Source organism: Chelonus insularis, unplaced genomic scaffold (assembly GCF_013357705.1).
Source record: "Chelonus insularis isolate UGA/USDA-ARS -01 unplaced genomic scaffold, ASM1335770v1 contig_82_pilon, whole genome shotgun sequence".
Lineage (NCBI taxonomy): Eukaryota > Metazoa > Arthropoda > Insecta > Hymenoptera > Braconidae > Chelonus > Chelonus insularis.
In genome coordinates, this window is record NW_023276770.1 from 123,940 (window position 1) to 142,163 (window position 18,224).

The 18,224-nt window shown below is 32.6% G+C and overlaps 2 protein-coding genes across 8 annotated transcripts in view; one reads left to right on the plus strand and one right to left on the minus strand.

Moving 5' to 3' along the window:
* Positions 1-18,224, minus strand: part of LOC118071403 (CREB-regulated transcription coactivator 1-like) — a 108,375-nt gene that overhangs the window by 78,789 nt on the left and 11,362 nt on the right. For 5 of the 6 annotated variants that reach the window (XM_035090551.1, XM_035090549.1, XM_035090552.1 and 2 more), the window contains exons 2-3: positions 13,640-13,891; positions 1,461-1,710 (exon numbers count right to left, since the gene is read on the minus strand). In XM_035090551.1, the coding sequence (XP_034946442.1) occupies positions 1,461-1,710; positions 13,640-13,891 (502 nt within the window). The remainder of the gene's footprint in view (positions 1-1,460; positions 1,711-13,639; positions 13,892-18,224) is intronic. The other variant, XM_035090553.1, reaches the window with a different exon arrangement.
* Positions 11,630-13,489, plus strand: LOC118071406 (general odorant-binding protein 69a-like). 2 transcript variants are annotated; one of them, XM_035090556.1, is made up of 6 exons: positions 11,630-11,801; positions 11,950-12,034; positions 12,108-12,196; positions 12,291-12,393; positions 12,720-12,784; positions 12,892-13,489. In XM_035090556.1, the coding sequence occupies exons 1-6, from the start codon at positions 11,736-11,738 to the stop codon at positions 12,907-12,909; spliced, it is 426 nt and encodes a 141-aa protein (XP_034946447.1). In that variant the 5' UTR covers positions 11,630-11,735; the 3' UTR covers positions 12,910-13,489. The 2 variants fall into 2 exon arrangements, with proteins under 2 accessions (XP_034946447.1, XP_034946448.1); XM_035090557.1 differs by lacking the exons at positions 12,720-12,784; positions 12,892-13,489 and adding an exon at positions 12,493-12,712 and having other exon boundaries at positions 12,291-12,460.

Genomic DNA, 18,224 nt, shown 5'->3' on the forward strand with positions numbered 1-18,224 from the left:
GGACCCGAGGATTCCAGGATCGAATCTCACAATTTCCCTCGTTTCAACTGATTTTCTTTTGTAGTATAGAAAAGTATAGAAATTAAGATACAAAGTTATGTCGTAATCAACAACAATTAACAGAAATTCCTTAAAAAGAGAGTAGTTATTTATTTTGCATGTCTCGAAATTAAGATGGCCGTGCAAACATTGCAATAGAAATTTATAATTTATTAATTTCTTAAGAAATTTTTGTTGGTTATTTTTATTTACGGCAGACCTTCCGACATTTCTAATAATTAAAAAAAATATTTTACACCCTAAAACATCATATTTGGAATGTAATTACGAATTTTATAGTATTTTGAGATCAGCCCAAGCTTAAAAAATTCTAGATTAAAAACTTAATGTAAAAAAAAATTATACTCGCAGTCGGTAATTGCTCTCCAAGGATACACCAGGCATTAATGAAGCCGAGTGTACTTATATGTGGTGCAATTATTAAACATGAAACTAAACAATTCTACAAGGAACTTGGTGGGACACTCGCGTCATTAATGCCTGGACTATCAAAAATTTTGATACCATTCGAGCAATTATCGATGGAGTAGTCAAATAGAGATTCCACATTTAAATTAATTTAGAAAGTTTATGATTAAATATCCTTGTAGATAGTCCCTAAACAATAGACTATCCCCACTAAAAAAATTTTGAACCTTAATTTGAATAATAATAATAAATTTAGATAATAATAATTCTAATTTAATTATAAACTTAATCGTACCTCCTAGACTTGGGAAATTAGAGGAGTCTGACTATAATAGAATGTAGTAATGGAGATTCACGACATTCAGGAACAGTTTTTCTATTATTTCTGGTGCCTATAAGTGCTTAGACAGGTCCTGAGATATTCTTTTTCATGGCTCTTTTTTTTTATTTTTCGTTTAAAACTTAAGCTTCATTTTTCTTTACGTTTTTAACAATTGCGGACTCATTTCATTTTAAAGATAATGAAGAAGAAAGTTAAACGAATTCAGTTCAGCCGTTTTTTTTTCTTAGAAAAAGAGTGTAAAATAAGTTAAGTAAAAAAGAAATTTAAAATAGATTCTACTTATTAAATGATTAGCGTTGTTGGCAACGGAAGTCAATACAATATGGCTGCTAATAAGATCACATGCCTCTGAACAATTTAATATTGTTCGTAAAACGTTTAATTTATTAAAAATGATCTTAACATACTAAATTATCATTATTTCGATCATATTTGATAAATATCAAAAAAATATTGTTATAAATAACTTTATGTAACTGAACAACTTTATATTGTGTATAATAATAGTAATACATTATGAAAAAAAAATAAACGATGAAAATATTACCGATATTAATTGATGGAAAGTTGATCCTCAGGGCACAAACATCTCCGACTAATTTTTTCTGGAATTTATCATGCATCGAATTTGTATAAGATAAGTTTTTACCTCGGCGATGTGAAATTGTAGAAGTTGATTGACACGCTTCGTTAGCGCTTTGATGTAATGCTGAATCTGAATTGGCTCTCCGCCATGTGTCAGGTAAAGGTGGTGACAGGTACGTCCCACTGTAAGGTGATGTATCGTACCTTCGCTCCATCGGTCGCGATCGCATTGGACCCACACCTGGATTTTTACTTTTTTCATTCCGGTATATGAATTGGTTGTTTTGTATTTCTTCTAAGTTACTTAGCGCTGTCTGAAATTAAATAATTATCTTCGATTATTTATACTCGAATCAACACGACTTGATAATATATCAACATAAACTCAAGAGTAGTTTGTAAAAATCACATGAAATTTTTAAAAAGTGTTCAATTAAGCTCACTATCATACCCGATAATAAGTTTGAGAGATTTTATTTACAACCGCATGTTGTAAATAATGATGCATGATCTATTGTATTGTATCATCGGGTTAATTCTCATTGTTGGAAAAGCCGTTGGTGGCCAGGAGGAAATCGTTGGAGTAAGTACTCAGTAAACCTAGATATCCAGCCGTTGGTGATGGAGCAGATCAACGACAGCTACAAAGGGAGCCATTTGCTGACTCTGGGTGCAACGTGGGACGTCACTCGTAAGCTGTATCTTTATTTCTGCTAATGAATCTACTATAATTGGATAGCGAGCGTTTGTCGCGTAATTGTGATTGTATAATTTATTGATTGATTAATACTTCTTATTCGATAGACTTATTGTAAATCACGTTGATACTTGATTAATTATTGTAATGTAATTTGAGTCATTTTGGCAATGTTATTATAATTCACCGAGAAATTAATTGCGTGCTCTGTAACATTGGTGATTTTTATGTTATTTTATTGATTGAATTATTTGCTTAATCCGTCAAGTTGCGTGCAAGAGTTTGCGAGAAATTGTTGGCGATTCAATCGTGATTAGACATTCTGTTATTTAGCTGCTGACGCAAATTAAATTTATTGGTAATTATTATTATGAATATGGCGACTTATTGGAGCTGTAACATTGCAAATTAAGCAATAATTGCTGAATCCGGCCATATCTCAAAATATAAGGAATAGTTAGCCAGCGGGCGGCGTTCCAGAGTGCTGAATGAGTGACTTGGACTTCTTTCAAGTCCTTGAACGCGTTTCGTTGGCAGTAAATTATGATTTAAGTAAATTGAATATGCCGAATATATGAAATTGATTATTTAAGCGGAGTTTGAGTGATCACCAGTGGTGACACATCCCACGAAGTCTCACACTTTATCATTTTATTTGATTGTAAAAGCTAGCCGGTTCAGTATTCAATAAATTGTTTAAGTTCGTTTATTTTAACTATAACTTGATTATTTTGGTAGGTAAAACCTGATTGTCCTCCTACCTGGCGCCCGGATTTATTATAAATTTTATTAACATTAATTCGGTTTTATTCCTATTATATAAAGTATAGCAATCTGAGTGAAAATTAATTTCTCTTTAACTATAGACACTGTATCGAGGCACAACAGTCGACACAGATTGAGAACCACTCTCTGTCTATTGTAATTTTTAATAGCGACAACGGTGGATTTTATGTGTTTTCAAAAGAGCAATCCATTCTTTCTAGAAAAATGGAACTCAAAAAGTGTATTCCAGGATTTATAACGACGAAAAGGAATTTTTGACAGTTTTAATGGTAATAGAAACATACAATCTCTAAGAATGGGATACCATCAAATATCCACAGTAGCTACCCACCAGATTGGGGATTCGGGCAATCAGAATCTAGCTGGATGACCAGTGAAGTTTTCTACGAGTTCATTACAAATGTGTTCTACCCATGGATTGCTGATCATAAAATTCCTTTTTCCATGTTATAATTCGTTGATGGAGACACTTCTTATTTGAATATTTATCTATTACCTATTTGAATTTTGTAGAGAGAAGGACATTATTCTTATAGCTTTCAGCCCTAATGCTGAAAGCATTAGCATTGCAGCCGCTTGACGTAGGAATTTTCCGACCACTGAAAAATGCGTGAAAAAAAAAATTACGAATTGGCGTAAGAAGAAGTGTGGCTAAAAATTAAAAAGAGAAGAGTTTGCTTTAATTTTGAAGTCAGCCATCGAAACAGCAGTCTCGAAAAAAGTTGTTGTCAACGCTTTTCGCGGTTGTGGAATATGTTCTTTTGATCGACATTCAGTGAACTGTAAGGGTGTATTGAAATCGAGTTATAAATTCAATGAAAATATTACAGAAGAAAATAAAAAAAAATAAAGAAGAAAAGAAAAAACCGACGCGGTGGACTCATGGATAAGCGTCAGCTTTAGATAGGTCGCGGGTTCGAGTCCCGACCGAGACAAAAAGTCATTTATATGATTTTTCTCGGATCACCGTGAGCGGGAGGATCTCTTCGGAGAGCCGGTTGTATCGACACAGGTTTTCTGCAGTTTCGCTGTGTCCTCGTGCAAATGCGATACAATGGTTAGGACGTAAGTCGGCTGCAGACGTAACCCGGTATACTATGTGTGTAATAGTGTGCCGGGCAGGTAAGAAAGTGGGGTGAAACAAGTAAAGGGAGGGAAAGTAAAATTAGAATGGGAAAACAAAAAAAAAGCGGTGTGATGATGAAGGGAGGATTAGATGGGAAAATATGGAGAAAAATAAGTGTTGAGGCAACGGAGAGGGGATACCAGAATTAGAAGAGAAATATTGTAAAACGCCAAGACTCAATTGGTATACAATAAAAATAAATGAGTATATTATTAATAAAGAAGAAAAGAATAAAGATGAAATTACTGATGCTCAAGTACTTCGTGCAGTACAAAAACTGTTGCATCCATCACCTCTTAAGAAGTTCAGAAATTTTGGTGATAAATAGACTGATCAACTAGAACATCAAGGGCTGTTTAAATTTTGGACAACATTACAGCCTAACGATGATCATCAAGACACTTTAACAGTTGACCTTCCATCTGATATTAATATCGATGATAATTTATGGGTAGACGATTGTGTTAATGGTGCCGTTCATGACAATGGAATAGTTGATCTAGAAAATGTTTCAGATCAGAAAATAATTGAGAAAACACCAAAAAAATTATCAGAAAAAAATAGAAAAGTAGTAAATAATAAATTCCCATCACTTTTTAAAAGAATTTTCTACTACTAAAATGCAAGTTCAAATGAAAAAGAAGCTCTGGAAATACCAACAAATCCTAAAAATAATATTAAATATTAAATTAAAAAGCATCCTTCAACAGCAGCTGTAAATGTAGAATATGTGAATTATTAAAAAAAATTGTGTCAAGAAAAAAAAAGAAAGAAGCTATCTATCCTATCACTAGCCCTTAAAGTAATAGAAGGTCTTCTAATTCTTACACAATGATTGTTTTCTTTAATACTATTTATTTACTTAGAACACAAATCTATTGCTTCATACATCAATCGCCATATTAGCTTAACTAACTCTCTTTACTTGTATATAATATTACTGACGGGTAATTTCGCCACATTCTCCCACCTTGAGTCAGACAGACTCAACCAAAACTACTAATCACACAAGTTAATTTTACAGTCTTTTAATAATTCACCCTTTCAGGCTTCTTTACTCGACGTCCATAATGAGTGAATCTCTTCAACTAGATCAATTGGTTTACATATCTTCGGCTTGTATAATGCTTGTGCTTCAGCTGGTGGGTCTAATCTAGAGGAAAAAATTCGTTGCACTGGCCTCACTAACTCACCAGTTGCTGTCTTTACTCTTACAACTCGGATTTCTCCATCTCTTATACGGCCTAAGAGCCAATCTAATCTTTGTTAGTTGTCACTTCCGATCAAAACAACCTCTCCAAATCTTAAATTTTCGTATTTCTTAAACTTTGACTGTTTTTTTAATAGCTGTCCTAGATATTCTGTTCGAAAGCGACGTTGAAGATCATCTCTTAGCTTTTTTCGATATTTAATTATTTCATTCAAACTAACTGCATTAATCTGATTTAACTCAGGAATATCAATGTCTTTTCAATACCTAGAAACATAACTGAGCTTTTTAGACAAAGTTCTGCAGAATTGTCTGACAGGTAAGTAATAGGTCGTGTATTAATGATGGCTTCAAAATTCTATAACACTGTATTTAACTCCTTGTATGACAAACCAGATTTTCCAGTACTTTTTGGAGCAGTTCTTTCACTATCCTGACCATACGCTTCCACCATCCCCCGTAAGGTAAAACGTCGTAAGGTATCAAGGAAAGCCTCTGTAGATAGAGATGTAACCAGCTCTAGATGTAGTACTCTATATACAGCACAAAAGAACAAGCAAATCCACGTTTTCTGTCCACTTTTTAAATACAAAACCAATGCCCGTTATTTCAAAAATGTCCGCATCTTTTACTCTGGCTTCGGGTAAGACTGCAGATGGTACTTCAACATGTGAGGCTCTGAATCTTTTACATACAATACACTTGTTAATGACACCCTGAATGATTTTTCTAGCTTCTAAGATCCAAAAATTCTCTCTTAACGAATTCAGAACAATTTGCACTCCAGCATGTAATAGTTTTTCATTATTATCAGTAATTAATCGTGTAGTCAGTTCGTGCTCTAGATTCAGAATTATAGGTTCTCGGAAACCTCTTTTGTCTGAACGTTGCGATACTATCGTTTCTAACCTGAGAAGTCCCACCTCATTTATCAAAATTTTTCTATCCTTTAATCGATGATCGTGTATACCAACAAATGATGCCTTTTGTGCAAGCTTTAAAACAGGTTTTTCAGCATCAGATAATTCTTCTGCAGAAAGTTCTCGTTTAATTCATAGTTCACGTGGACTAAGCGCATTAGAAATGAATATTTTCATCCATGCTACCATACGTATGGTTTTGGAGTACTTCGAGAAATATTTCATATACCAAGCATCTTCCTTCAAAATTTTTTCACTGGTGGTAGTCATGACAATATTTTCAACTTTTGTTATCTCGTTATTCTTGACAACTGATTTCTTTAATTCTCTATTTATTTTTCGCTCATCAATAGAGAACTCATTTCTTGGCTACTCACTAGATTTATTTTCCGGCCAGCTTGGACCTTGCTACCATTTTGATTCTAAGAGTTGTTTAACAGTGCAGGCTCTATCGGGTAAGTCGGCTGGATTAATATGACCCGGGACATGTTGCTATGTCTCAGGATTACATATTTCACAAATCTCTTGCACCCTATTCCAAACAAAAATGGCTCATTGTCTCTGATGATAAATCCACGCCAGTACCGTTAATGAGTAACTCTAAAAATGTATATCTGGGTTTTCATACCCCAAAGCTTTCCGAATAAATTTCATAATACGTGCTTCTAGTGTTGCAGCGAGAAGTTCCAGCTTGGGGATACTAATGTTTTTAGATAGAGCTACTCTTGCTTTGGCCTCAACCATGTGAACTTGTACACCTCGTGTTGTTTGAATTCTGTCATAAACGACTACTGCGTAAGCTACCTAACTGGAATCAATAAAGACATGAAACGACAAATCATCTTTTTTACTTCCAAATACCTACCTTGGTATTTCCAACTCTTCCAATAGCTTCAAATTGTCATACCACTCAATAAACTGCTTTCTTGTTTCTGACTCCACTTCTTTGTCCCATTTTACTTTATTCAAGGTTTGTAGTAGCAGCTTAGGATGTATGAGGATTGGACTTGAGACACAAAGAGGATCAAATATTTTGTGTGTCATCGCCAGTATCACTCTTTTCGATATTTTTTCTACTACCGTGTTCTTACGAGACGATTGTTTTAACATCAATGTATCATTTACTTTATTTCATGTCATGCCAAGTACTGATGTTGTGTTTTGGGCTCTGCACACTCTGAAAACTCTTACCCTCGCCAATCAAAACCTCCATTCGAAAAATTAAATAAAAGAAGAAATAGAAGAACGAAAGACTGGATAATTTAGATACCAACAATAATAGTGATTCTGTGTATAATGATATAAATATTGACTTGAATAGTTTGTTTAATATTGATAATTGTGATTCAGGACATAATGATGTAAAGTGTCGTTTAATTCTTGAAAAAAATAGTGATTCGTATTCTCCAGGTGACTATGTAATCGTAGAGTACGAAGGAGAGTATTTCCCTAGAATAATATATTCAATACAGGCCGATTAAAAAAAAGTTAAAACTATGGGGTATGAGTGGCCACAATTAGAAGTGACCAGAAAGAGATGATATACTAGTTTATATAAGAACAGATGTAATTTGTAAAATTATAGTTCATCAGCCTATTAACAATCGCGGAATGTATAATGTACCTGAGAAATTGTGTCAGAGCAATGAAATATTCAAAATAACATATAAAAATCTTAAAATTTATTAACTTTATGATTATAAAGTATACATAAATAATGGAAGAAGGTGTCTTAAAATGTCCCGCCTTCCTCTGCACTGAGCCACGAGACCATTGTGCTGGGTCCCTTTGCACAGTAAAGGCGGTCATCTTATGTCTTAGGCCTGTAGGTTCCCAAGTTGCCTTGGTTTCCTTTTGAGCCTCGGAACAGTCCCTGTCAATTTCCATGGTGGAGCGAATGAACGTTATCTTTTTGCCTTCGAAGATTCCACCAGCCCCATGGTCCCCCGGTTTCCTCAGCATCAGGTAGACAAGATCTATAGGCCTGGTGTCAACCGTAGAGTTCGTCCCCCAGTGCCACAAGCAATCGTCTTATCTTCAGAGATTTCGCCAGTTACCTTAAAGGTTCTTGTTCCCTCAGCATCAGCTTAAGATAACGAGAGAGAGTGCGTGAAGAATTTTGGGATCCAGCTGTACAGAGCTCCTGCTCAGGTAAGGCTGTATATAATGGGTTGTCGCCCATTGACATACACCTTTGACTACCCTCTGAAAGGCCTCCCGCTCATCGTGGTCCGAGAAAAGACTATATCTTATAAATGGGTCTTGTCTCGGCCGGGAATCGAACCCGTTACCCATAGTGCGCCAGGCTAGCACGTTACCACTTATAGTCTAGTAGCGGTGAAATTTAATTAGCGAATTTAACCTCTCATTTTGAACCGCGGTTATATTTATATAAAATTGCACGAGGATTCTGGAAAAAAATTCACAGGCAAAAAAAATGTACGTCTAATTGAGTTTTTTTGTTATAAACAATTTTTTCTTACAAGAGACTGCACATTTTCATTAATAACTTTTCAATTATGCAGAATTCGACGATACTTCATAGGACATTTTTTCCTTACCGTCTAAAAAAGATTCCTGTCACCTCACTTTTCTTTTTTTCGGCCTATTTTATGAGAAATTCGATTTCACAAAATGAAAAAGATCGTGCTAACTATTTTACAGTTATCATGCCAATTTGTCGATATTACAGAATTCTTTCCAATCGATCTCAAAACGATTTCTTAGCATAATATTGAAAAATTTAATCGTTTTTCTTTTTTTCCTATTATTACATTATTTATTGACGATTAAAGACTTTTATCCGAAATTTTTTCCAGATTTTGTCAATCTCATATTTTATGGCAATTGATATGTGAAGAATTTATCTCAAAAAAAGTCCTGGTCGGTATTCGGGCTATGGATGGTCGGTTTATAGAAACGGGCAGTTTTGTAGCCATTAATGAGCTCATTGTCAAGTTTTGAGAAGGACTTACTTAAAAAAAATTTTTTAAATATTTTCCACTGTTATGTAATGTCGCTCTTTAAAGGTGTCAATATGTAAACCATATGCTTAACCTTAGAGACTTTAAGTTCCTCTTTTTAGTCCTAGCCTTTCGACCAATAGACAGGGATGAGGGGATCTTCGATCGAGAAAGTAAAAATGTGTGATTTATATAAAAACAATAACAAAATTTTATTGAATGAAAATTATTGAAAAATTATAACAACAATTTAAACGTTACCAACAGATGATTTCTTTTACTCTGGTCGAGATGAATTACAATTAATTGGTCCTTAGTCGATGTTCCAGTCAGCGCAATTATTCACTTTTTCTCGCGAATTGATTTAAAAATAATTTGACGATCAAATAAACTTCATGCAAAAATTTACAAACTTTGAAGTATTATCAATACAATACTCAAGACTTATGATTTCAAGAGATGTTCCACGACGATCTGATCTCGATCTTACTTTTTCGACAACTGACTGATGCATCAAACCTTACGTATTTATTTAGTCGAATGTGACATAATTAGAAGTCCCTTGCTTCAGGCGCGCACAAGTCCCTTCGCATGGTCTTTTCCCTTTTTGGAAAAGCTTAACGCTCTTCTTACGTCACGTACTCTGTTTTTAGAGTTTTATTGCTTTTCGCCACGTGGGTTTTCCAAAAGCAATAAAATATCTAAAAAATGACTTCCTCAACTATTCTTCGAAATCCTTTCTATTTTAACGAAATCTTAAGAAAACTCAAAAAAATAACTTGAGTAATAATCGTTAACCTCAATCCTTAAGTTTATCGCTATTCATTTTTAGCTTTTCTTAAAATATATTTTAAATAATTATATGAAATAATTAAAAATACATTTAGACATTACACCACCAATAAAAGTTATCAACAATAATGAATAACGATTTAATTTTCTACTCTTATTTCCTTAATATAATCAAATTAAACTTCAAAAACCTTAAATGGTTGGAACTTTTACCTTGATGTAAATGTATTCTTTTAAGAATCTATAATTTGTTTATAAAGATTTTATTCAGCATATAAGAAATGCATAGTTTTTATAATACTAAAATTTTGTTATAATTGATAAAAAATAACTTCCATTCAGTAAAATGTAAATGTTATCATCGAAAATTATGAATATCAATAAAAAATATTAACAACAAATATTCATTTTTCCTAACAGTCATATATTGTTTATGAAATATTTTATGATCCGCGATAACTCATTTTTATCGATGAGAAACATTCTGGGAAATAATTGTCACCTATGTGTTACGTTTTTCGCCTCTTGACAAAATGGAAACCAACTCTTCATCAAGGTTTTATCGATTTTTGAAAACTGTGCAAATACATATTAGAACTTAGCCCCTGGGCTTTTTTCAACCCGAGTACCTTTTCTCATATTAAGATATCCATGAAAAAATGGCACGAAACGAGAAAAAATTCTGAAAAAAGTAAACAATTTACACCCTCATTACAATGTTACGTAACATTGGACAGTGCATTTCCGTAAAAAATCATTTAAGGCTTTTTAATGTTCCACTAAGTCAATAAATATCGAAAGTTTTGCCTCAACTCTTTTCTAGTCACGGCTCTCTTAGTTTTTCTTATACTAACTCTTGTATGATAAGGTTCAATATTTGGCCTGCTTCTACATTGTATAATTAAAACATAATTTTAAATAAATTTCTACATTACGCCACTTACAAATTTTTACATGAAGTTAAAATTAACCCAACAGTTAGAGATTTTAAAGAAATTTAAGTTTGTGGAAAGTTCAATAAAAATTGGTTAATGCATGTAAAAAATTTACATAACTCGATCAAGATGACTATCCTCTGCACGGAGAGAATTTTTTCACTAAATGTAAGTGCAAAAATGACAAGCCCACGTTTCGAAATTTGTAAGTAAAAATATTATCATTTAATAGTAAATGTTGAGTTCTTGTAAGTAGACTTTAGACTTAAAAAGTGTTAGTGAAAAAATTCTCTCCGTGTACTATTCTTCTAATTGATGACTGTCATCCTCTCAAGTCTTGTCATCAAGTTTCTTTTTTTTGTGGTATCTTCTTCTACTTTACTCTGAGTAAGTAATCGCATCGAAAAAATTTATCTGTACCTACGTACGCACATGCACATATATACATCCTCTTAAAGTGATGGTAACAAATGAATTTTTTACTTATCCGTAGTATTGACTCAAAAATGGAATAATTTCAGTAAAGATGTTATCAGGATACGATGAAGGCCAAGACTTTTCAATATAGAGGGAATAAAATTACGTAGTCATCGTAGATATATGTTTTTATTAGTAATCCTACACAAGAAAATTAGAGGTTTTTACTTATTATTACGTACATTTAATTTGACTCGCATAAACCGCGCAAATAATGAAAATAAATTATTGTCTATTCTAATTTATGATCTACAATATTATCCGCCCACATCCCGTAGCTAAGATCTTTATAACCTTCTCTTTAGTTAATTTTTAATATTCTATTTTTCCGCTTTGCTGAGAATAGACGTATTAATTTGTCTTGGTAATTCGTAAGAATTTTGTACAAACCATTCCAATAAATAAATTTGTATTAAAAATACTTCTTAAAATTATGGGGCGACTCCTTAGCTGTATTTTTCTCAGCCTTTTTCTTCAAACTTCTTTCATTTCTGCTAAGGTTAGTGAATAAAGTTGATCAATTGAAATCATACAATTACTTTTGAAAAAATTTAATCCAACCATTTAAGGTAAACAAACAGAAAACGTTACAAGCATCATAAACTTATTCTATATCAAATTTTAAAAATATGGAAATATTATTATAGCTACCAGACTGGGTAACTCCGGAAATGGTCGCAATGGTTGCAGATGATAAAGCTAAATGCATGGCTGTACATGGGACAACACAAGGTCAGTGTACTATCAAAAATATTACCCCGGATGGATATATTACATTATAAATAATCAATCTATTATATCACAGATTTAATCGATTCGGTAAACGATGGAAACATTCCAAATGATCCTAAAATTACATGCTACATGTATTGTTTATTTGAATCATTCAGTGTGGTAAGAAAATGATTTTTTTTAATATTTATACTATTCTTTGTCTTTTCTTAAAATTCTGTCGCTGATTTCAAATTAACGATATTGATTACGAAAGATTGATGAAGATGGTCAGCTTGAAGCTGAAATGCTAGCGGGGTTATTTCCAGAAGACATCCAAGCTAAAGGGTTAAAAGTACTTCCACCGTGTGCGACTCAAGGTAAGATGGAAGATATTGTTCCATAAAACAATAGAAATTCAGTATGTATATAAAACTACATTCTTGTTAACTCCTAAAAAAAAGTATTTATTTTTCTACTAACTCCTAAATAGTAGAAAAATAAATACTTTTTTTTTAAATAGTTTTTGTCCAACTTGAGTCGTGATTCTATTAATTACGAAAATAATTTCTAAACACAATGACGATGACTTTGTTAATTACTGTACACATAGAGAAAGAAGGAAAAAATGTTTCATCAATGCACTCAAATAAATTTTATACTAAGTTCGAATATTTGAAAAATGAATAACAAATTTAATTTACAGATGGCGCGGATAATTGCGAAAAAGTATACAAAATAGCTACATGTATACTTAAGGCTGATCCTTCGGTAAAATATTGTCTTATATTTTTTGTTATATTAATGTTAATTGAAAGTCGATCTATTGTGTTTGGTTTCAATTAATTATTGTATATTTAATTATTACTCTTTTCCAGTTATGGTTTATGTTATAATGATTGATGACGGAAAATCGTATTTTGAATCAATAAGGATTAAAGAAGAACGTCAGAGAAGTATTCTTATAAATGTAATGGAACGTAAATGTTGATTATTCTTTCATAAAAGTAACTAGCAAAAAATTTTTTCGAGATTTGAAAAAAAAAAACTTCCTAAAGCAATTGTTTATTAGCAATTTATCCATTTATCATTATTAATTCATTGAGAAATGTATATTTACATAATATCATAGAATAAAATATGATGAAAATTAATAAATAATGACTAAGGAGCTGGATATACTCAGAATAGAATTTATTAATTTACGTAAAATTATGGTACATACCTTTTCAAATAAAAAAAAATTGAATCCACAGTGATATAAAGAGGAATTCACTTATATCTTATGCGACGAATAACAATATATATATTATTCATAGACATCAATTACAAATTAATTAATGTCATAAGCATGAAATCACATGCAAGCTTTGTTACTACAAAATACAATAACCAATAATAACTTCCCACTGGAAAGTTAAAAATTGTGAACAAAAAATTAGACAAATAAACCATAAGCCACAAACGATGTCTAAATTGATATTGAGATGATCATGAAGTGATATTGTATGTTTTTTCGACTTCAAAAGATTCACTTTTTCAGCACTTCAAATTCGTCTCATAATCAATTTGAAAACTTGTCTACTATTGAAATGAAACTCTAAGTCATTAGAACGAATTTAATACCTTAAAATCAATTGGACAAATAGCGGTAGAATTCGGAGAAGAATCTTTTGTTGCTTGTCGAGTTGTGACGTTGTTGTTTACATTGGGCAAAGACCCACCGGCTCTGAACTGATTGCCCAAATTAATATGAAGATGCTTGTTGCCACTGGATTGGGAAGGACTAGCACCAGCACTCTGCACTATTAACGGAGTCTCTTGTACACCACTTGTTCCAGTAGGACTTGCACCTACTGAACTGCTTGCTGATGCAACCTACCACAATTGGTTTCGTTTTTATACTCGCTTTTATATTTAATCTTTGTTAAATACATTGATCTATAAGTATTGGTATTTGGAACGATCAGTTGTTGAAGGACCGTGAAGTTTAATAATAAAGTTCATAAATTTTTTCTTCATTTAATTACATCTTTTTGGAGCATGAAGATCGATGAAGCTTAATATAATTTGAATTTTAAAGAAAGCTTTTAATAATTTATTACTGTGTTCTAACATTTCGAGTCAATTTGAAAAAAAAATGATTTCTGACAAGTTTCACAAGATCACATCTTTTCGTTTTTTAACATCAAAACCTTTACATGTTCGAAAATGTATATTAATGTAAAAATATATTTCACAAGTGTAACTAGTGAAGTCGCTCACAAGTACGTAACAAATAAATTCTATCATGTGAAATTTTAAGTAAATTGTCTCTTTTTATATTATTTTTGGTCGATGACTACTCATCTGAACATACATCTATTAGAATTTTTAACTCACGACGGTAGTTTGAAATGAAATGATTGGGTTTATAGTTCATCTCTCTACTCTAAGTCGGCTTTGATTTAAATCCCAATAGTATCATAATATTTATTTTTGTTCAAACACTGCCATTTTCAAACGCCTGATCATCAGTTTTTTAGTGTCTTTGGTAAATGCAAAACAGTTGGATAGTTGTAAGTCGATTACAACCGCTGGGAGAAAAATTTCAGGACTACTATATATTGAAATTCTCTCTAGTTAGAGTTTACAAAACTATTTTGGTTTAATTAATCCTAAATTTTCTTATTTCTCCAATACTTCACGTAAATTTGTCTAACATAAGTTAACACTGCTTGAATTGTCAATACTATAATTAAATAATATTACATGAACAATTCTCATAGAAATAGATTTTGAAATTTTTTACCTTACACTTGCATTTCCAAAACATATTCACTATATATTAACTTTATTATGATAGAAATTAATAAGTAATATTGAATACTATTAATTCAATGTATGTAATATCAGTGATGTCAATAAAAATAAACACTTAACATTTTAACTTTTAAGTTTACCCCAAAAACAACAAAATACAATAAACAACGTTTAATTATTAATTTAAAGTTTAGTTATATTAAATTATTCATTCTCATATAATAAAAACTACACAATTTTACCGTACAGTTTTACTCTATACCCAGAGTCAAAAATTGGCATTGAATTATCAATGGGTGCTTTCCATTTAAAAACGCAACTCGACACAGTGTTGAGTAGTGTTTCTGAATGGAAAGCACTCAATCTAAAGTAAAGTTATGTTAGCGTATGAATTTCACGTGCATAAAAACTAAAAACATATATCTTGAAATTTTACTCCAAAGACAGCGGGTTGTTCAAAGATTTACTTAATCGGTCATTATTTGTTCTGGAAACTTAAAAAAAAATTTGGTGTTTCCCTGAAATTGATCATGATTGCATTTTCGAGTACTCAAGTTACTAAGAATTCAAGTAAATTATTTAGGTTCCCTTTTTTTTACCGATTGATAATTGGTACTTTAGGTTCTTTTCTACAGGCACGATAAATTTACCAATTTTTCCGACGTTCTTCGATGCTTTCATATTATTTGAGAACGTTATTTTTTCAGAATGCTAAAGATAGTCGGCATAAAATATGTAACAGGGAAATATAGTGGTTTTTCTCCATGAAGAAGTCGGCCTATTTACTTCCTGAGATACCTGTATGTAATGGAATCTAAAGAAATCATTCTAATTGTACAGCTACTACAATACTAAATAAAAAAATGTTTGACTTCTAGGATATACAAATTATTCTTAAGAGTAGATTGAGTATTTTTGAGGCTCTGAAAGGCACTGAGGAAGTCAGAAAATATGATATAGTTACAATTATAGAGTTTTAATACTATTGACTTCAAGGGCAATACATTGAGCGGTATAGACTGAAAAGTGTGAGGATATTAGGGTTGACGAACAACTTATCCAGGGTACGAGATCGGGATTTTCTGTTATAACGTTGGCTCCCTTGTACGTGCGGCATAGAGAGATAAAAGATATAACTTCCTGTTATCTTTACACAAAACATAATTAGGTTATTAAGAGTTCCAAAATTTGACATTAGTTGGGAGGTTTTGCGGCTGTCCGGGAGGATGGGCCAAGTGCTCGTGTCATCTTACTTTATTTTCTTCAATAAAAAAAAAAAAGTTAATCCAATCGTTTGTACCATGACGAATGAGAACTGATTTTAAAGGCCAATGCCATCGTTCAATCATGCCGTTTGATGCGGGATGATAGGCTGTCGTTCGTGTGCGACTGCATCCAAGTAGTTTTGTGAGAGCGTCAAGGAGTCTTTATTCAAATTGAGCACCTCTATCGCTTGTTACAGTTGCTGGTGTGCTAAAACGGTTGACCCAACCAAAAAAGAAAGCGTTGACAGCTGTATTTGCTGTGACATCCTTCAGAGGGATAGCTTCCGGCCAGCGTGTAAATCAGTAGATCATGGTCAAACAGTAACTATATCTCTGGCATAAAGGCATAGTGACTATGTCGATGTGGACGTGTCTAAAACGTTCACTAGGAACTTCAATATGCTGTGGAATGTTTTTCACATGACGATGAATCTTACTTCTTTGACAATCTAGGCAGTTGCATGCCCACAGCGTGATACCACGATTCATGTGAGACCAAACAAAATGCGAATTAATAAGTTGTTTGGTTGCTCGTCTATTTGGATGAGATAGGTTATGTACATTGTCAAAGACTTGTTTTCGGAGCGCAGATGGAATGTATGGTCTACTTTTATCACCTGAGACGTCACAAGAAATTACCTTTCCAGATTCATCGACTTGGAGTTGTTGTAGTTGAAGTGAAGTTGTGCTCGAGTTCAATACATGTTGAAATTTTCCGACCTTTTCTTGCTCAGTAGCAATATTTTCTGTCGAGATTATGACAGGCATATGAATAGAGTCGATTCTTGATAGCGCATCCGCGACTATGTTATTTTTTCCAGAAACGTGGACGATTCTTTTTGTGAACTGACTAATATAATGTAACTGTTGCTGCTGTCTTGGTTAAGCCTTGTCAGAATCCGGATTGAAAGCAAACATTAGTGGCTTATGGTCCGTGATCACTGTGATTTCGTGCCCCTCGATCAAGTGTTTGAAGAAGTTGATTCCTTTAAAGATTGCAAGAAGCTCACGATCGTACGTGCTATAGTTACATTCTGTCTTTGTAAGTTTGCTCGTGTAGAACCCTAAAGGTTGTCTTACTCCGTCGATAATTTGATCTAGAGCTGCGCCAACCCATTCATCAGATGCATCACAGCGGACAGCTTTTTTTTTTTATTGAAGAAAATAAAGGAAGATGACACGAGCATTTGGCCCATCTTCCCGGACAGCTGCAAAACTGTAGTCCCAAGGGAAGGAAATCGGGCTACAAGGTAGTTTAATTGTAATTATGTAATTAACAATTAGTAAGCAATTATAATAATAGGTAATTAGTTTTAATTATTATTTATTTAAACAATATACTTTTTTCATGCTACAGCTATAGCGTATAACAATGAACTATATTTTATTCGATTGCCACTAGCGGCGCTAGGCTCTTGTGCCGTCGTACCGACCGAGTTGGTTGCGGTCGAGCCGCCACAAAACCTCCCAACTGATGCCATCTTTTGGAACTCGTAATAACCTAACTATGTTCTATAGAAAAAATAACAGGAAGTTATATCTTTTATCTTTCTATGCCACATGTTCAAGGGAGCCAACGTAATAACAGAAAATCCCGATCTAGTACTCTGGACAAGTTCGTCGACCCTTTTGTTCAACTAATTAAAGAAATCTCTCATTCATTGTAAACAATCAATGTGGCAAAATTACGTTACATAAAAATCGATTGATTGAGTGAAGTTTTAAATAATAGCTTCGTCGTCCAAATGACCCAATTCTAGATATGCAATACTCGACGATAAAACAAAAAAAAAGTAATCAATTTCTGTGTATTATTAAAAAACAGTGAAAATAAGAATTCTCAAGTGAAATGCAATTTATGTTTATTTAAAGCGAATACAATTATGATGAGAACATATTTGATTACAATTAATTACATTTTTATCAGTAATACAGAAAATTTCCTGTTAACCGAACTTAAAGTTATCACGTAGATAGAAATTTTCAATCAATGTTTGTAACAAATTCAATTGTCATAAACTAAAAAAGTTAATTTCCATTCATGTAAAATGGTTAGTAAGTTGTTTTCAACTTAAAAAAAATACTCCGTGTGAGAATAAGTTTATTTTATGATTATTCTGTATTTATCACAATATCTATTATTA

Bases quoted from the DNA above. Each gene is read 5' to 3' on its own strand.
- LOC118071406 (XM_035090556.1), top strand. From the start codon at position 11,736: ATGGGGCGACTCCTTAGCTGTATTTTTCTCAGCCTTTTTCTTCAAACT. The intron at 12,035-12,107 runs GTCAGTGTACTA...ATTATATCACAG, and splicing joins TGTACATGGGACAACACAAG to ATTTAATCGATTCGGTAAAC. The intron at 12,394-12,719 runs GTAAGATGGAAG...TTTAATTTACAG, and splicing joins TCCACCGTGTGCGACTCAAG to ATGGCGCGGATAATTGCGAA.